The sequence below is a fragment of the Chenopodium album genome, chromosome 15, assembly GCF_948465745.1.
Source record: "Chenopodium album chromosome 15, dcCheAlbu1.1, whole genome shotgun sequence".
NCBI classification, from domain to species: Eukaryota; Viridiplantae; Streptophyta; class Magnoliopsida; order Caryophyllales; family Amaranthaceae; genus Chenopodium; species Chenopodium album.
In genome coordinates, this window is record NC_137848.1 from 20,242,454 (window position 1) to 20,263,169 (window position 20,716).

Here is a 20,716-nt window from a genome sequence, read left to right on the forward strand (position 1 = left end):
GGATGGTCTTTCCAATGCGGACCTTTTTATGCGTATGCCAATAATGTCAATCAAAATTACGCACATGAATACTTAGAACTTTTCGACTCTCATCCACTCATTCTAAATAATTGCCAAAATAAATTTTAGGAATAAATATAGAAATCCTATCCAGTGGAGTCGCCAAAAACTGTAGGGAATATTTCAAGTCATCCCAAAACTTGAACCCCACTGTAATCATACACTTAAGTATGGTGGCGTCCAAAGGGAAGAAAGCTAGAGCAAAAGAGTCGCCAACAAGTTTTAGGAACTTGTAAACCGTTCACAGGGTGAAGGTTACACCCCTTCATGATCCATGAGATCGCTAACTCCATAGTGGTCTGGAACCATGACTGGATATTCAGGGATGAAGGTACGAATCCAATCTAAAAGAGAAAGAACTCGCCCTAATAATAGGCCTCTACTTTATTCTTCTCATATTCATGTGCGCTTTCTGATTAACATACAATCAATAAGTTAATCCTAAACCTGTTAAATCTATGTTGGTTGAATATTAATGCACAAACAAATCTATTATTGGCGATCACTTGAATTATAATCACATTAATCTAAACAAGATTATTAATTATCTTATTAAGCGTGATTACAAGTAAAAATTCCCTTTAAACATGCATAAAAGGCGTGATCAAGCAATAACAATAATATATATCAAGCAACATAATAATCATCAATCATCATCATAATCATAATCAATAATAATCTCAATCTCATCATTAAAGCATAATTATATTAGCAAGATCCTAGGCATGATACTAACAAGATTAATAACAAATCCTAGCATGTCACTAAATAATAAAGCTCAAATCTTTATCCCTACCATGATACTAACATGATATAAGAAAGAAATAGGAAGCATCATAGAAACATACATGATATTAAAAAGCATAAAAGCATCCTAATGTGATACTAGGAATTAAATAATATAAACATGCTTTTTATATCAAAAGAATAATGAAGAAGTAATTAGATTACATACTTTGTTGCCTCGTTTCTCTTTCTAATAACAAAATACACGCGTTAGTAACTTCAAGAAAAATATTAAATCAAACAATTAAATTAAAGAATTGAAATAGAGATTTGGGACCAAACCCTCAGAAATTATCAACCTTTCACGTCTAGGGCGAAGGCTATTTCGAACATAGCTAGGTGTGTCTAGAACTTGCAAATGCGGAATTGTGTTTGTAAAAAGCTAGTTTAGAAAGAGGAATAGAGAGAGAATAAGCTATTGATCAAGAGAAAGAAGAGGATAGAATTAGATGATAATTGTAGATTGTTGATGATTGTGAATGATTTGAAAACGGGGGATATGACCTCTATTTAAAGAGAAAATAGTCCGGAAATCGATAGAAAAGAGTTAGCATTCGCATCAGAATAAAATTGGTTCTGTCGCCGTGCGACAGACCTGTCGTTTGGCGCTGGTTAAAAGATAAAAACGTGCTTGTACAGAATCCTTTTCCTAATATAATTAAGTAATTGGAATCCACGTAAAACAGTTTATAAATCAGATTTATCATAAAACACTTATTTTATTCCAAATAAAACTCTTTAAAATATAATTATCAATCCTAACTCTATTAGAATTTAAAAGAACCTTCTAGATCATTCTAGAAGACTAAAGTCAATCCTAATAACTTTAGGAATGATAATTAATAATAGGCCCTCCTCTAGATCATTGGGCCGCATAGAAAAATCATTTCGAGCCCTATTTAGTATTTTGGCCATAACTTCGTCATTATTCATCGGAATTCGGCTTATAATATATCATTGGAAAGCTCTTTTCGAGCCCAATCCAACTACACTATTATTGGACCCTTATCATGAACCAAATCTAATTGGACTGGTTATTTTCATAAATAGAGTATATTTTTAAAAACAGAAAGAAGGAATTTAAATAAAAGCAACCGCATCACTAGACTTTTCACACTTTACTTTGTTTGATAATCAAATGACATGAAAGGTATTCATCACTGGGTTTGGTTTTGGGGAGACACATTTGGGTGTCTACAGGTATCCACCCATAGAGAAGTTTGGCCTTGCTCTTTTATGGCATCAAAGAAGCTACGACCGTATTTTCTAGTCCACTCAATTGTGGTCTATACTAATCAGCCGCTGAAGAAGCTGTTTACAACTTTAGAAGCCAGTGGCCGAATGCTCAAGTGAGCCCTAGAGCTCAGGGGTTTCGATATCACGTTCGAACCCAGAAAAGGGATTAAGGGGAAAGCCTTTGCTGATTTTCTGGCAGAAATGACTAGGCCAGACCTGCAGCCGGCAGGGGATCAAATCTGGAAGGTCTATGTGGACGGAAGCACAACAGCGACCGGATGCGGTGCTGGAATCATTTGTCAATCTCCCAAGGGGGATAAGTTAGAGTATGCACTGAGATTGCAATTCCAAGCTTCTAACATTGAGGCCGTGTATGAAGCTCTCCTGGCCGGCCTTAGAATGTGTAAGGCGACAGGAGAAACAAAGATTGACGTGAGCTCGGATTCACAGTTAATAGTCAACCAAGTGAATGGTGACTTTGAAGCCAGGGAGCCGACCATGATGAAGTATTTGAAAATGGTTAAAGAAGAGGCCGAGAGCCTAGAGCACTTTACTCTGCAACAAGTTCCCCCTTCATCGAATCATCAAGCGGACGCTCTCTCCAAATTAGCATCCTCGGCATCATGTGATACTCCCAAATCGGTGTTTTGGGAAGTAAAGGAAAATAGGAGCATTGATGTCGAACTAGTAAAATTATTGACAGAAGCTCCACTTGGATGGATGGAATCATTTCCTACCTAAGGGATGGATTGCTTCCGGCCGATCCGAAAGAGAGCTGGTTGATGAAAAAGAGAACGGCCTGGTTTGAGATGAAGAACGGGGAGTTATTCAAAAAAGCTTTTGTCAAACCTTACCAGAAGTGTATAACCCCGGTAAAGAGGGCACGATGTGCTGGACGACCTCCACCAGGGGCATTGTGGTTCGCATATTGGAGGACGGGCCTTAGCCGAGAAGGCCACCCACCTAGGGTACTACACTGGTCGAGCTTGAATGCAGATGCCATGCAAATGGTAAAGAAATGCGATATATGCCAGAGGTTTGCAACCCTAATCCATCGCCCAGCTAATAGTCTGTCGGCCATAAGTAGTCCACTCCCTTTTGCAAAATGGGCTATGGACATCTTGGGTCCATATACACTAGCGTCTGGTCAAAGGCGGTATGTGTTAGTAGCAGTCGACTACTTCACAAAGTGGGTCAAAGCTGAGGCCGTCTGAAGGCTCAAGTGGACGGATGTGTCAGCCTTCATTTGGAAGAATATAATCATTCGTTATGGAATGCCCCAATCTATGGTGTTCGACAATGGACCCTAGTTTGAAACGCGCCAACTCAAGGAATGGCTATGTGATCAGGGCGTCTCTCATTGTTTCGCCTCGGCCGGCAGTCCGCAAGCCGACGGTCAGGTTGAGGCTTATAACAAGTTGATATCCAACAGTATCAAGCGCAAGCTTGAAAAAGCAGGCGGCCTTTGGGCGGATGAGTTGGTTAATGTGTTATGGTCCATACGAACAACAGAAAAAAGTTCCACTAGAGAGAACCCATTCTTTCTGGTCTATGGTGCCGAAGCAGTACTCCCAATTGAGATGTACGAGCCTACCCTTCGAGTAATGTTATACGATGAATCGGCCAATTGGGAGGCCATGAAGACCGCCCTGGACTTTCTTCCAGAGGCCAAGGGCAATGCAGCGCTTAGACATGAAGTCTATTGCTTAAGGATGACAAGGGCATATAATCGCCGAGTATCTAAGCGTCCGCTGAAGATGGGGGATTTGGTTTTAAGGAAAATGGAAGCGGTAGGCCGAGCCAACGAAGATGGAAAGCTAACCCCAAACTGGGAAGGGCCCTATCGGATCACAAAAGAAGTGCGAGATGGAACTTACCGTCTTGAAGCCTTGGATGGCAGTCCTATTCCTCGAACATGGAATACGGACAATCTGAAAAAATATTTTGTTTAAAGCTTACCAGCCAATTTTTGCATCGAAGTCTAATGACCAAGTAGTTTACCTAAGCCTTCATGGTTGAATGATGTAATTAAGCCGAATGGCCACTAACAATGTAAAATTTTGACGAATGTTAATGAAAAGTCAAGCATTGTTGTTAATTTTTTTTGTTTTTTACTATTGTGCATGACTATATTGTTAACCTAAAATGCCAAATGAAATCGAAAACATGGTGGCTCACAACAATGCTGGACGACCACAACAAAATAAACACAATAGACGCCTGAAAAGAGAAACCAGTGTTGCTCCAACATAGCAACTCGGTCTTCTCAAAATAGGGCATGAAGTGTAGGCCGAGTAAAAACTCAACGAGAGTCCAACAAAACGGATTGGCTCGGTCACACCTAGTCGAACGATGATGCATCAGCCGAGTGAAATGCTTAACAAGGGCTTTCCTAGCAGAGCTACTCGGTCACCAATCTCACTTTAGCCGAGTAGAGTGTTAAGCAAGAGCATCCTAAGCTAAGTCACTCGGCCGCAATCTAATTATACCAAGATATGCCGACTAAAAAGTGTAGCAAGGGCATACTTTGACCAGCCACTCGGCCAATAAGCCTAAGGGCCAGTCTAACCATTCGACCCCATCAGGTCGAATAATAGACCAAAAAGGGAATTAAGTAGAAAAATTTCCTAAGGCATATGTTACCCATCTAGGGAAAAGATTTCCCTAAGCGAACAAGCCCAATGAATGGAAATTTACAAGTTGAGATAATACTTGGAATTTCTTGGGTCCGTCCGAGTGATAGCTTCAACGGACAAGTCAATTAAAGCCAATGAAAAGGCCGTATACCTAAAGGTGTATTCGACGTTCACCTAGCCCAAGGGCAATCATTAATATGATTTGATTAACTTACTAGTAGTCATACGCTTCAAGGTATAAAATCTACTAAGTTAATCAAACCACTCGGAGTTAAACTAGGCAAACGCCGAAAAAGGGGCATACCCTCAGTACTCGTACGAAAAGGCAGTAAGCAAAAAAAATGCATAAAATTGCTAAGTTCGAAAATGTAGAAAACTGCTCAAAAGACGGCAAAATTAGCATAAAATGAAACCGCTCAGAAGGCGGCAAAATCTTTACAACAACCGGTCGAAATAGGCGGCAATAAAAAAATGTTCAATTAAAGCAGAAAGAAAAAAAGGGGGTTGAAGACATATAGCTTGAACAAGCTGCAGAAGAGGGTTCCTCACTCGGCTGCATCCACACCATCATCACCAACATTGGTTGCTTCGGCATTGGCCGCATTATCAGCTTGGGGAGGTTCCTCATCCTCACCCGCCTCTCCCTCCTCATCCTCCTCAGCTTCAACATTGTTGTAGGAAGGAGTTTCGACAAAGGGAGAGATGGGTCGGCCGACAGCCTCGCACTCTTCCTTCATAGTGAGGAAGTCCAGCCTTCTGGTGAACCGCTCATGATAATAAGCGAGCTCGTCCGGTTCCACCATCATGGCAAAGGCGTCCTCGAAACGGTTTTTGAGGCGAGTAAGGGTCGACTGTTCGATGCGGACAACATCGGCTGGAGGAACAGGTCTTGGAGTACTTAGCTGATTTTTCAGCTCTTCTACCTCCTTTCTCATCTCAGACGCTCGGCCTCTAGGTTGCTCTCGTCCACAACCTGAAGAGCTGTGTTGAAGGCTTCCCGGCTGCTCACAGCTCAACCCTCAACTAATCAGAGGCCTCGGCCGCCTCCTGCCTGCTGGCTGCCAGGGCGACCGCCTCGTCCCTCTCTCTAGTAAGAGCCTAGTTCACCAGCCTCTCTTGCTTAAAGGCATCGCCAATTTTGACGATGTCTTCAGTTTGACGGACAGCTTTCTCGGACAAGGCGTTCATCGCCGTTTGGTGGCGAAGTTTTTCCATGGCCAGCAGGCCAGTGTTTTCGTCCTGCAGCCGAGTTAGGTCCTCCCAGGCTGATTGGAGCTGGCTCCTCTACTTCGGACGCCAATCTTGAAAGGCAAAAAGCCTGAGAAGGAGCTGCAGACGAATAAGAAAAGTTAGTAAAGAAAATTAAACAGAAAGATTGTTTAAGTGTTTGCCAGAGTTGGAAGTCTACCTCAACACAGTTGTTGATCATTGGACCGAGGTGGCCGTCGTGAATACCCCGAAACTTTTCCCGCGTCTCGGCCGGGACGACCTTCTAAATAGCGTCCTGGATAGTCTTGCGTGCGGCCCCAGTCAGAGACGACCTAGGGGGACGAACGTCCATATCCTAAGAAGTTTCTACGAAATAAAGACAAGTTAGAATTCTAAAGAAAAGAAAAGTTGGAAGGGAAAGAGATGAAGAAGTACAAGTACCTTCTGAGAGATTAGGAAAGTCTGGACGCCTCAGTTGAGACTGCTTGTTCGCCTTCAGCGGAGATGGCAGCTCCCCTTCAGCTTGGGAACCTGGGGCTGAGTTCCCAAGTACTCAACATGCGGAGTTGAGCCTTGGCCGGCCGTATTGTCAAAGGATGGCTGTCCCTCCCCATCTTTTCGGACGGGCTCGTTTCGAGCCACCCCGGACGATGGCGGCTCCAAGGGCTTGGAGTCCCCACTAGGTACCAGTTGGGGTTGCTCTCCTTTAGGTTGCGCCGACGCAACCCGCGACCTTTCCCTGGCCGCCGGCGTCCCTGAGGGGGTCTTGGACGCCGATATCTTGCGAGACTTGGACGACCCCTCGTCCTTCGAAGCGGATGCCGGCCGCTTCCTCGCGGGCTTAGGGGTAGCTGACTGAAACGAGGAAAAAATTCAGTTAGAAAAACTCCGTTCGAGTAGCATTGAAGCAAAAAGCATTGAAATCAAATTCATTCGGCAAAAGATTATTCCATCCTTGTCCGAATAAGGTTGTAGGAAGGAACCTACAATTTAATTTCACTCGGCCAGAAATAAAATGTATGTAACGTCCGACCCAGAAAGAAAAGCATTGTCATTCAAAGCATAGCAGGTCGGACGCCAAAAAAAAAATTATGAATTTTAAGGCAAAGGGACAAAGGAAGGAACCGTTCGTACCCCCTTAGCCGTCTCGTACTGCTCCCTCAGAAGCCGGTATCGCTCCATGTTGAACTCATTCATGTCCATATCTCCCTTTTGTACTAGGTTGAGGTGGGCAGCAACTTCCTCTATAAAAAGGAAAAGACATTGAGAGTTAGATAAGTTTTCAAGCAAAGATAAGAACAACAAGGCATGCTACAAAGGTCAACCTGGAGTGTGATTCTTGAGCAGGCCGAACGAGGACATGAATATGGGATCCCTTAGCCAGATCACTAAGGGAATCCGCCTCGGAATAACGGCCACTCGGCGACCCCCTCTAAATTCTTGCTTGACCGAGAAATAGTCAAGCTGGGCATTGTGGTCCGGATGGATTGGGGGGCGAGTCGGCCGGTGATCCCCTCGTCCAAGTTGAAGGGGGGAGGAGTTGAATTTGTTCATCTTTTTGTTGAACTCCCTATCCCTCATCTTGACGAGGTAAAACCTCTGCTTCCAATCGCGCCACTTAGACGGCTTGCGTAGAGAAACCATGTATTCCGGCCAAGTGCTCAAAACAAACCACCCATCCGAATTCGCCTCCAGCTTCACCATGTTGTGCATGGCGCTAAAAACTGGAAAGTAGGGGGTGAAGCCTATCCTTAGACTAGTCACTTAGTAGCCAAAAATGTTGGCCCAGCTGTTCGGCGCTAGCTGGACCAAAGCAATCTGATATTTGTCCAGCAGCTCCTGGATGAAATAATCAAGGATTAATTTCATACAAATCACAATCAATCATTAAATCCATCAACATATCTTCATCCAATTCACTAGCATAAAACCTAAGCTAACATGATAAAGAAGAGCAAGATAAAACTAGAATAAAAGCAAGAATCAAACAAATAAACTAATTAACTACTCAAATCAACAAACAAATAAGCAAAAACAAGAATTAAACAAAGCAATAAAGGTGAGAGAAAGATAGAAATGCTCATTGAATAGATGAGAAGAGATTCCACAATTAGCTTCTTCAACCTCCCAAAAACTCCATGAAAATCCCAAGCTTTCTCTCTCTAAACTACTCCTAAAACTAGAGAGATAAACTCCTAATCTAACCCTAATTCTCCTTAGAGGAGAGAGAAAATGTAAAACTATATAAAATAGAGGATTATTATGTCTTAAGAGGCTCGTACAATATATATACATCCCGAAAAATCGAGCAAAAACGAAACAAATCGCGAGAAAACCCAGAAAGCCGCGCCCGCGGTGGCCGGAAAGTCGTGCCCGCGGTGGCTGGGCCGCGCCCGCGGGGTGGCTGGAGGCCGCGGTCTCTCCTTGGCATCTCCCAGTCATCTACTGAAATTTGTAGAGGCTGGGAAAGCAGGGGGCCGCGCCTGCGGTGGCTGCTGCCTGGCTGCTCGTGGGTCGCTGCTTGGCTTCTCCTTGGGCTGCTTCTCGGCTTCTCCTTGGGTTGCTCATGCTTGCTTAATAGCTTTCTTTTCTTTAACGCTTTTCTCATGAAGATTTCGGCCTTCTCTCAGGTCGTAAATATCAAGGGAAACACCAATTACCTAGACAAAATAGAACACAAGAGAAATAGTGAAAGATCACAAACAAAAGCACGCAAATCAAGCTAGAAATCGAGCAAAATGCATAAAATTGCAAATTACAGCCTAAAAGCATTAACTAAAGCATTATTAACTAAAACGAGACTAAAAAGACAAGAAATAACAAGAAAGACCAAAATAAACCTAAAACAAAAGGAGAAAAACGCCCTAAAATGTGTCATAAATGACACTTATCAATGGGTGAAGAGGAAAGCGGAGGCCGACTTCCAAGGCCGCCCTATATACATTGAAGCCCCGGCGGATTATCTTAGGATCGTCCGAGGCAGCGAGCGAGCCGGAGGTTCGAGGGGGACTTATCCCATAGCCCTCTCCTAGCATGAGGAACTCTTTCCATTCCTCGAACCTATCATTAAGGTACGTCAAGGCGACGTCCCCAATCATGCAGTCGTAGGGACTGGTGAAATCATTCTCTTCAGCCTCGGCCTCGGCGTCAGGGTTTTCATCTCCCTGTTTGTCCGGCTGAGGTGCGGTAGTCCTGACCCTACCAAAATCACTGGATAGAACTTTGTCCAGCTCATCTGTCTCGACAGAACTACCTCCGACCGAGCTCTGCCTTGGCTCGGCCGACATTGGTTCCTCAGGCACTAAGGGGGCCTTTCCCTTGTCTTTCCTGCCGTCCCCAAAGATGTGATTTCTAGATGGAGCGGGGCGGGGCAGTCGGTCGGCTCGACAATTACTATGCCGGTCCTAGGCCTTGCCGACCCGAGTGCTTGAGAAAAGGGGGGAGCAAGAGTTCTCCCGGCAGCCACAGAAGAGCCTGGCTGATTTTGGTATTGTGTGCCGGCGCCCGTGGAGGTCTGTGGCCAACTTTTTCCAGATTGAATAACAGCCGCAGTAGAAGACTGTGGCTGATTTCGGACAGATTGGGTCACCCTTGCTCGAGATGAAGGAGGGGGAAACAAGGTTGGCAACTCGTCAGGTCCTAGGATCGAGCCGGCAAATAGAGCACGGGTGGTATTCGGACCCCGTCCAATGGTGGAGGTGCCTTGTTGATTTTGGCGCTCCTAAAAAGAAGTGGTAACCTCGACCACCGAACAGGCACTACCACTTTCAGTGGCCGAGGTGTTTGTATTGGTGTTTGTATTGGTATTTGTTTTGGTGTTCTCCAAGTCCGTATTATTCGGTTCATAAGGAGCCAAAGGTTATACCAAGCTGCCGTCAGGATTACGGGCAACATTTGGGTCGTAAGTCTGCCTCGTACGTGCCATGTCCGCCTGCAGGGACATAGAAGAATAGGTGGGGGTGAGTTGGTACGCACTAGAAATGGACCCACTCCAAAAAGACAAGGACTCGTCCCCGTCCACTCTAGATTCCTCAGTCCCAGGCGAACAGACGACCTCATGAGGAGAAACGGACGAGGCCGAGTGTTGAGCCAGTGTGTTCACAAAAAATGAAACAAGTATATAAAAATCAAGAAGGAAGAGGAGAGTATTCGGTTACCTTTGTATGAGTAGGAAGTTGAAAGATTCTACAGATCTTGAATGAAGGATGATCTGAAAACTCAAAGTGATTGAACGGAAAGCTCGAACGGGCGGTGGAGCTCTCGAAGATTCCGGGAAGAAGTAACTTTCTCTCTCTAGGAGCTCTGACTTCTCTCTAGAAAGTTAAAATGCAAAGTAAAAGAAGTGAGGTCAAAACCTTGCTATTTATAGGCCAAATTTAGGGGGGGTAAAATGGTAAAAAGCCATTCCCGCCTAAGGAATAAGGAACGGTTAACTTTTGAAGAAGTTTAACCTAAAAGTCGAATGGATTTCAACCGTTCCGCTTCTTTTGACGGAATCCACACGGATAACCGAATGTTTGAGATGGAATTCGAACGAGTGTCATAATTGCCCGTCAAATTCATAATCTGCCTCGGAAGTTGAACCATTTCTTGAGAAATGGAGAACAGTTGATTGGCAACTAAAGGCCATTCGGCCCAGGCCATTCGGACCATCTTGTTCGACCATCGACCAGGCTACAATTCCTTAAAGACGTCAGACGAATCAATCAAGGCACCCAACCCAAATTTGAGGCCACGCGGCCCATACTGTCCGACTGATGATCCGACCAATATTCCTCAAAGGCATTAGGCCATTCAGACAAGGCGCTCATCTCAATAAGGCGGACGGACGGTATCGTCCAACTCCTATTAACAACTCAAAATGTTCCAAATGCGCCCAAGGTACGCGAGCGAGTAAATATCAGAGGAGGCGGCCCAATTGGGTTGAGCCACCCCCTCTGAGGGGCAAATGTTTAGAGTAAAAAATACTCCAAGTACGTGGTCCAATCCCGTGGTGACACGTGGTCCAATGTGAAAGCGACACGTACCAAAGAAGAGTGGAGCACCTGAAAAGGGAGAATGATATAAGGCCTTCTTACATCAGGAGGCCCAAAATACCAGGAATGCCGCAAAAACGACGCCCCAAGGGGCACGTGTCATTCACTGATTGCGCAGCCAATCATGGCACTAAATTTTAGGTCACTTACCCTAAAGGGCACAAATCCCCACCCCTATAAATACCCCAATCATTGATGATGGGAGGGGTAGATTGTGACATAACATTCAATAGAGCACTAAAAGCTCCAACTTCTCTCTACTTTCTTTCTCTACATTTAATCCGTTTCCGGTCACTAACTTAATCGTTGGAGGCGGATCTCCGACCACCGGAAATCCCTTTGTTTTTGCAGGTGTCCGAGTCTCGTTGTCAGCAAGTACGTGACCAGTATCCCAAGGGATTCCAAAAAACCCCGAAACAAACATTATATAAAAAAACAAATGAAATAATAAAACAAATTCCAATGACATAAAATATTATTCAAATCACATTCCGTAATTTCTATATCGGCCATTAATGCGACTAAACAAAATTTTAATAATTAAATTGTTAGTGAAAATGAGCCTATCATTACTAATTGAATCATTTTTTGTTTTTTTCCTACGGGATTAATAATACTCCGTATGATTTATAAACTGTGCATCGTATGGGCACTATGCTAGCTTAGAAACTGCGAAGTATAAGTTAAGACAATTCAAACAAGTAAAAAATGATTATGTTTTTGTTATGTAAGTAAATAACTAATATTGGTCAAAATAGTTACTCAAAAAATTAAATTAGAGCCCTTAAAAAAGCGAAGGAATACCCATTACTTATAAAGAGAATAATAATAAACTCATGGTTGAGGTTTCCTTGCCATCACAAAGAGCTTTCATTGGAAACTTACAAAACTGACCTTGGGATCGTAAAAAAAGATGAAACTTTAAAATCCATGTAATTCAACAAATTGAGGTATAATAAACATGCTTTGGGATTGCAAAGATACATTTTATAGCTGTAAATTAATTCCATTCCTTAATCCTTATCCTTACAAATTATTTTAAGAATGGATCGTAAAAAAAAAAAAATATTGAAAATGAAGTTTTCATAGGCATGTGGCCCCATACTATTAAATAAAAAGTGGTCTCCACTTCTGTACAAGATCTCAAGAAAAAAAGCCTTCAACACCCAAAAATAGCACACTTCCAAATTGGCCAACCATACTTCATCTCACCTTTATTTTCTGATTAGAAGTATTTTACACGAATTCTTTTTTTTTTTTTTTGAAACCATTTTACACGAATTCTTAAAAATAATGTTCCAGAACTTATGCACATGGGTGTTTTCTGACCTTATTCAAGACCATTTACCATTATGGACAGTAATTATATCTACTATGGTACACTCATTTCTGATTTTGTAAGTGTAACAGAAATACACTAGATCTAGTAAGATTTACCCTTACATGAAGGAGGATTGTCATTTTCCAATCTCAATTTGTAACTAATTAAGTTTGAAAAAAGTAATGTAATGTGTATAACTTGGTTTTGGTTTGAAATGAAATCAAAATTAATTTCATTGAAATTATAAAAGACAATTCATATTTAGTGTAAACAATTTTTTCATATCGGAGTATGGAGTGTGTTCTTGAGAAGATAATAATCTATTCGAATTTAAGATATATTTAAAATAGATCTTCTAACGAACGATCCTGAGGCGTTGGATAAGCATTTAAAATAATTTTTTAAAGTGGTATTAATTAGGGAATGCATGTCAAAATCACGCGTTAATTGATGTAATTAATGTTCATTTTAATTTGATATTTTCACTTTTAGTTAACTTATCCAATGCCCAGAGGGCGTTCGTTAGCATTTAAAGTAATATATATCACAATTACTCTGACTAAATTTTTTACATAGCTACTCCTTCTGTCTCTAAATTAGAAGACTATTTTCCTTATTATGTGAATAATATATATTAGAAATAGACTTTTTATAAAGGGACGAAGGGAGTAATATTTAGAATATAAACATCAAAACGAATTGGCCTAATTCGAATAAAACAATTTTATACAAAACACGTAATCACTTAAAATATTAATTATATAAATTTTTTTTATCAATACTTTGATTTACTTCATTCTAAAAATGGTTTTGTTCTAATGATAAACCTTGTTTTGAAAAATGTAAATCACTTCTCCAAGGAATACAAAATCTAAAAAAAAGTCAAACAATTTAAACCCAATCCAAAAATATGTACTCCGTACTTTGTAACTAGTAAATTCAACTCCATAAATTCAACCCCTTAGTAAAATGGACAGGTAGGGCAAAGAAAGATAGATAATTAATTGAAAAGATTCAACCCATAATTATATCAAGTCTAATCCGATTAATATTCTTAACTAATCTGGAGCTTCCTCTCTACTTCTTGGTTCCTTCACTCAGTTACCAACCACTTTATGCTCAGGAACTTGCCCATTTAAAAACTTTAAAAAAAAAACAAAAACACGAAAACTTAAATTCTCCATCACTCAGTAGAAGTTATTGACAGTTGTGCTAATATAAAAATTGATATTGTATTATTATAACAGATTTTCTTTTACAGGTAAAGAGAAGACGTCCAATCAGACCATAAACCTTTACGGGTCAATCCGATCTGGGTTAATACTTAATAATAATGACGGATATCAGGACATGCCAGATATTGACAAGTAGTAGATGAGAGAGAATACAAAGAAGTACGTATAAAGCCCAATTATGCAACATAAGAGACAATATCAATAGTTATTAAATATGAACTAACCAACTAACGACAGCTGAGACACAAGGAGGGAAGAGCTGCTGTTATTTTGTTATTATTATTAGTTCCAATGTATTTGGTCTAATCATTTTTACATTTTGTATAGTAGGATTTGTATTCATTGTTGAAGCTAAAGATGGGGAAAACAGGGAAATGGTTCAAGAGTTTTCTTGTTGGAAAGAAAGACAAAGGTAGTGGTAAAGATCAAAAGTGTATTGGAAATAATAATAGTAATAGTAATAGTAATAATCAGGAGTCCGTTTCGACGAATAATCCAAATACTACGACTCCGGTGGTGGCAGAGGTGGTGCCGAGGCCAACGACTCCCAAAGAAAAGAAGAGATGGAGTTTTAGAAGATCATCTGCTAGCAATAATAGTAATAATAATAGTACTAATGCTAATAATGCCAAGGATCAAAATTCTGCTGATGCTGCTAATGTTCAGAAATCTGAAGTCCTGCAGATGGGATCAAATTTGGCGGGTGCAGCGGAGGATAAGCAACCGGAGGAGGTGGAAGCCGAGACCGGTGTAGTAGAAGATGTAACAGTTGAAACTATAGAAGGGGAAGTTGTAGTGATTCCTATGGAGGATTGCGGCGATGATGGCAGAGATAGCATTGTTGAGGAGGCTGCTGCTGTCAAGATTCAGTCGGTGTTTCGCTCGTATCTGGTATGTATATTATCCTGTAATGTGATTGTTGAGTTTTACAGTTTCAATTGGATTGCAATAACAACAAATCAAAAAGTTGAGTCTATGTATTTTGGAATGAAGAATAAATGGTCAAAGATTTGCAAAATTGACTACAGAGAAAAAAAAATGTGACAATGACAGTAGCAGTGAAACAGGGGTATATATATATTATATGAAGGATCAAATGTATGTAAATTTTATCAAAATTGTGATTAATAATGTTATATTATCGTGTCGAATTTTGCGATACAGGCAAGAAAGGCACTGAAGGCATTAAGGGGATTGGTGAAGTTGCAGGCATTGGTAAGGGGTCATTTGGTAAGAAAGCAGGCAACTGCAACATTGAGATGTATGCAAGCGCTTATCACGGCTCAAGCACGAGCTCGAGCTCAAAGGATCCGATCAGGAGAAGACGGGACGGTAAATCATAGGCAGTCTACTCACCGACGAAACGGCCAAGAGAAGATCAAGCACACAAATTATGTTAGTATGCTTTTATTTGACTTTTCTAGTTCATAATTTGCATTGACATCTCGCGGTAACAGTATCTTAGAATCAGATTATGCTTAAAACAGAACATTCAGAAGCAATCGAATTAATTTATTTCTTTTTTTTAATAATTTTGCACTATCTAATCTATTTCAATTGATTATGCTAGATCCACCTAACAACTTCATTTACATGATTTGGTGTTCTGCCTAATTGATTAAGTTTTATTGATCAAATTACGTTCTCCTTTGTCTTGATTTCGGAATTAGTTGCCACCAATTATTTAAACGGCATATTAAGAAGTCTAGTCATAATGAATTACTCCGTTCTACATTATTGTGAAAGTTGACAGCTATTTTCGGATATCATAAAATAGTATTTTACACAGTAAAAGTAGTAATTAACTAGTCTAAGCTCGCACATGGATTAGTAATTGGCCAAAAAGCTTCTCAATTCTGTATTTATTGAACTAATCTCTTATTCTCTTAACAAGTAGGACCGAGAATGATATAATTATTTGTGAAAAATTTTGTATCAGCTAACTCTAGTTATAGAATACACTTATTTGATCACATATGAAAACCAATTGAACATAGCGGTAAATATATCAAATAATATGGGGGATGCCCAGTTAATCTCTTTGATTGCTGTAGTGTGTCAATCTATTTCGCCAACTCAGCAATTTGAGCTAAACCCTGATGAGTCAGCAGCACACATGGACACGCAGTGTAAACGCCGTTACCGACACCAACCATTGAAGCTACTACCAACACCAACCTTTGAAGCTACCATCGACACCCACCATCTTCATCATGTCCACCGACACCACTATCTTCCTCCATTAAACCATCCACACACCACCACCACCTCCGGCGGCTTCGCCGCCATATTAAACGAAAACCCTAGGAATAAAAGGTGAAATTAAGGGCTTGGTTAACCCCAAAGGGTAGAGGTGACCAAGAACATGGTATTGGTGAACGTTGGGTGGATATCTGGTGGAGAGAGAAAGGTGGAGGTAATGGTTATATGCAGTTGCCATTGATGGATGAAGGTAGGAAGCTTGAGGAGAGAGGATGAAGAAGGTAAAGTGAGTTAACGGAAGGAAATGTGTTAACTCCGTATAATGACGTGTAATGCAGAGTCATCCGAAACGTGGCAATACCGTGTAATTTACCATGTTATCCTTACATTAAGTGAGAGAAATATCTATTATACCCCTAGATTGACAAATTAAAACAATCAAAGAGATTAACAGGAAATTGCTGAAATAATATCTGTCAGATTCTTTTTTAGTGATCAAGATTTTTGACTTCATGAATAATGCAGGACATGGAGGAGAACATCAAGATAGTGGAGATGGATCGAGGTGACTTTATATCGAATGTTAACAGCAGGGACAGCTACTTGATTTCAAGCCAACAACAGATTATTGATGATCGAATGGACAATAGAATGTCTACATATTACTCTCCTCAGCAGGTTTATCTAAAGCAGCAGGACTATCAGCAATACTCCCCTGCTCCTTCAGCAATCACAAAACTGAGTCCAAGAACTTGCAGTGGCCACTTTGAGGATTATTCTTTCGCCACTGCACAAAGCAGCCCACAGTGCTACTCCGCAGTATCACGCCCAGACCCATCAAGAACTCCTTTTTCATTCCCTCAGCCAGATTTTACAGAGACAATGTCGTATGATTTCCCTCTCTACCCAAACTACATGGCAAATACTCAATCTTCTAAAGCTAAAGTGCGGTCACAAAGTGCACCAAAACAAAGGCCGGAGTTGGAGAGGCAACCAAGTCGTGGGCGAAGGCCTTCAGTTGAAGGGCGGAACATACCAAGGGGTGCAAAGATGCAACGGTCATCCTCACATGTTGGGTCTAATCCACAGAAGTACAATTATCCGTGGTCTGTCAAGTTGGATAAGTCGAGTGTTTCACTTAGAGATAGCGAGTGTGGATCCACTTGCTCGATGGCTACCAATGCTTACTACTGCAGATCAGTTGTATCATATGATGTAAGTAACAAAGCTTAAAAATTGCTAAGGTATAGTTAGAACAACTTTAAGTAGAGTATATGTGAACTTTATAAGATATTTACTTAATCTTTTCGCTTTGTGAATGCAGCCAAGATGCTAAGGAGTTTCTATTTTCATGCTAACTCAACTCGAATGTCTGACAATGGTTTAGTCACAGGAGAATAGAGCATTCAGAAGAACAATTCTGCTCCAAGATTGCTTGAAATTGTTTGGATTTTGTAATAATTGATTAATTGTAAAAGAGTGTGGTATCGGAATTTCTTTTTTCTAGGTTTCAGATTGTTGAAGTTATTTGTATTTAATGTGTTCTTGGATTAATTAGTGAAAAAAACAGACATTTATGTGCAGAAAGTAACCACTATGTATAGCTTCTATATGGTCCATTTGAATGCTTTTAAGTTGTGAGACTTGTGACCAAGAATCTTTTTTTTTTTTCTTATTTAATTTTAAAATAAAATGTGTATAATGTCTTTATAACTAGTAGAACCAGGTTTATCAACTTGAAAAACATTTGATATTTATATCTAGGGGTAAACCAGTCATTTTCGGTATAAAGTGGAGGCCTAGGTTGCACCGATACAGGTACGGGGGCATATACGAGGACAGGGACGAGGACGGAAAATGGCAAATCTAAAACTTCTAGGGTACGGGGACTGTAGGGCCCATTTCTCCAAGCAGCCCAAGGCATGTAAGGCACAGCCAAGCATCCAAGATATGTCAAGAATCAAGCAAAACGACCTGATTGATACAAGTATAGCAAGAAGATCGAAGAATCAATTAATTGATTACATACCAAAAATACACCAGCTGAGCAAGGAAAGAAGAATAAAATTAAAAAGATCTTGTCCTTTTGAATATATTCTGATATCTATTTAACCCTAGCAACTCCTAGGTATAAATAGCAAAATTAGGCATTGTAATACGGGCATACACTTACTAATACATTAAGACAAATAATATATTTCATTACGTCTATCAGAATTGTGTCATTTCTGATCAAGGAGCCTGTCCTTACTCAATATTGTATCTTTAAACTCTCTCTTTAATGTCGATTTCGTTTGTTTATTGCTTTATTATTGCTCTTGGTTATAGTGTTTAATATTGTAGGTTTGATTGTTATTACCCCTTAATCCCTAAGCAAATTCCTAGATCATCCCAACTAAGATTTGCCTAAATAATTTGGCGCCCACCGTGGGGCTGATAATCAGTTAACGTGCCAAATCCTCCAAAAACCGAGACAATCACAATGACTAGACAACCAGTACCCTTCACCATAGCTGAAATCAATGAGGGAATGAATGCATTCCGTTAGACCTTAGATCAACAGAAAAGCCAGATCGAATCCTTACTAGCTCTAGAAGTCCAAACCGAGGCCAAACTCACTAGCCTAACCAGACAAAATGAAGCCCTCCGCAGCCAAATACAATCGGTTGCATCGAAAATAGTAAATACCAGAAAGAATACCGAAAGCATAGCCATGGAGCTTGATATGTCAGGAGTTTTCCATACCCGTATTAACGAGGAAAAAGGTACTAACAACTGGGATAAAACCCTAGACAAAGGTTTTATTGAAGAGGCTGCAAATGGCTACATAAAGTCACCCTTCTCAGAAGAGATTGCCATGGTGGAAGTACCAAAGAGATTTAATACGCCCAATATGGCCATGTATGATGGAACAACAGACCTAGATGAGCACGTGTCCCTCTACAAGCAAAAGATGATGACCAGTTCAATCCCTAGAGATATCAGAGAGGCCATTATGTGCAAAGGCTTTGGAGCCATGTTGTCAGGTCCAGCTCTAACTTGGTTCATTAATTTAGATAATGGGACTATTCGATCTTTTGCAGGAATGGTAAACCTATTCAAGATCTAATTTGCTAGCAATAGAAAGATCGAGAAGCAATCTTCAGACCTATTCCGAGTCGTGCAAAGGCATGGAGAATCTTTGAGAGACTATCTTAACAGGTTCAACAGGGAAAAGATCGGGATACACAAGTGCGATGCCCCTACAACAATCGAGGCATTTAGAAGAGGGTTGCTGGATCATAGCGAGCTCTACAAGGAATTAACCAAGTATCCCTACGCAACCTTTAAAGACGTCTAAGCCAAAGCAATGGCACAAGTTAGATTTGAAGAGGACGTGTATGCAAGAAAGACCCCCGAGCCAGATCGCTCGTCAAGAAGGAACAACAACTTTCCGAGAAGGGATCATCAATTCAAGCCTTATCAACATTCCCGTTTTAAAGAAGGATCAGTCAATGCTGTTGAAGAAGAATTCATAGATTGGAGGGAAGATCCTGAACTCCCACCCAAATTTCATGAATATTGTTTTAATGTTAACCCTGCAGGTGTGATTAGGACCTTGAACAAAACGGGAGATATTATGCAATGGCCCAGAAAGAGCGACAGGCCAAGAGAGAAGAAAGATCCTTCAAGGTGGTGCGATTTCCATTCAGATATTGGCCACACTACTGACGAATGTGTCACGCTCAGAAAGGAAGTTGCTTACTTGCTGAAGAAGGGATACCTCAAAGAGCTCTTGACGGACAGGTCCAACGCCTCGGGAAGAGAGAAAGAGTCCGTGCAAGGTGGCCCCCCCCACCACCCCCTCCAATCGTCAAGACCATCTATTTCACATCAGGAGGGTCGAAAGTATGCGATCTGACGTACTCAGCAACAAAACGTCATGCTAAAGAAAGTAACATAGATCAACCAGAAAGGAAGGCTCGAGCAAAGCTAGACATCCCCATCATGTTCGAGGAGAGTAATGTAGTGGAAGGGCACCATGACGGCCTAGTAATATCACTCCCAGTTGGAAACTTCCTGATTAAAAGGATCCTAGTTGACAACGGAAGCTCAGCAAACATCATCATGCTCGATACCATGAGACATATGAACATTGATGAAAAGAGTATCATCAACAAGTTAACAATGCTGATAGGATTCAACGGGGAAACTAAAAAGACCATCGGAGAAATCACATTGGCTACCTATGCAAAAGGGATTAACTTACAAGTTAAGTTCCTAGTGATCGATACTTTGTCATCCTACAACATGATTCTGGGCAGACCATGGATACATGAAATAAAAGTCATCCCATCCACATACCATCAGGTCATCAAGTTTCCCACAAAGTGGGGGATTCAAGAAATCAAGAGAGATCCAAAAAAAGCTAAAGAATGTTACAAGATAGCCTTGAAAGCAACATCTGTAGAGAAAGGATCAGTATAGCAACCAGAGGTTCAGTTGGTCGTGAAAAGATCAGTATAAGAGCAAGAAGCAACAGAGGTCCAACTAAACCCAAAACAGCCAGATTAGAAAGTACAAATAGGGTCAAAACTGAGTACAGATCTCCATCAGCAAATCTCATAATTCTTGGAAACAGAGAAGGATGTGTTTACACGAACACATGAAGATATTAAGGGAATTCCTCCAGAAGTAATCACATATAAGCTAAACGTAGATCCAAAGCATATGCCAGTAAAGTAGAAGAAAAGAAAGTTCGCTCCAGAAAGGAATAAGGTCATTAATGAAGAAGTTCATAATCTGCTCAAAAAAGGAAAAATCAGAGAAGTAAAGTACCCAGAGTGGCTTGCCAACGTGGTAGTGGTCAAGAAGAAAAATGGGAAATGGATAATATGCATTGACTTTACAGACATCAATAAGGCCTGCCGAAAAGACCCATTCGTATTTCCTCACATCGATGCCATGGTAGATGCTACAGCGGGACATGAATTACTCTCTTTTATGGACGCATAC

General features: G+C 40.9%; 1 protein-coding gene across 2 annotated transcripts; it reads left to right on the forward strand.

The window, feature by feature from the left end:
- Positions 1-13,510: 13,510 nt before the first annotated feature.
- LOC145582060 (protein IQ-DOMAIN 19-like) lies at positions 13,511-17,157 on the forward strand. Of its 2 annotated transcripts, XM_081639093.1 has the most exons (4): positions 13,511-14,410; positions 14,684-14,914; positions 16,247-16,936; positions 17,046-17,144. In XM_081639093.1, the coding sequence occupies exons 1-4, from the start codon at positions 13,877-13,879 to the stop codon at positions 17,055-17,057; spliced, it is 1,467 nt and encodes a 488-aa protein (XP_081495219.1). In that variant the 5' UTR covers positions 13,511-13,876; the 3' UTR covers positions 17,058-17,144. The 2 variants fall into 2 exon arrangements, with proteins under 2 accessions (XP_081495219.1, XP_081495218.1); XM_081639092.1 differs by having other exon boundaries at positions 13,513-14,410; positions 16,247-17,157.
- Positions 17,158-20,716: the final 3,559 nt, after the last annotated feature.

Excerpts from the sequence above, each read along its gene's own strand:
- LOC145582060 (XM_081639092.1), top strand. The coding sequence starts at position 13,877 with ATGGGGAAAACAGGGAAATGGTTCAAGAGTTTTCTTGTTGGAAAGAAA. Across the intron at positions 14,411-14,683 it reads CGGTGTTTCGCTCGTATCTG|GCAAGAAAGGCACTGAAGGC; the intron begins GTATGTATATTA and ends TTTGCGATACAG. Across the intron at positions 14,915-16,246 it reads AGATCAAGCACACAAATTAT|GACATGGAGGAGAACATCAA; the intron begins GTTAGTATGCTT and ends TGAATAATGCAG.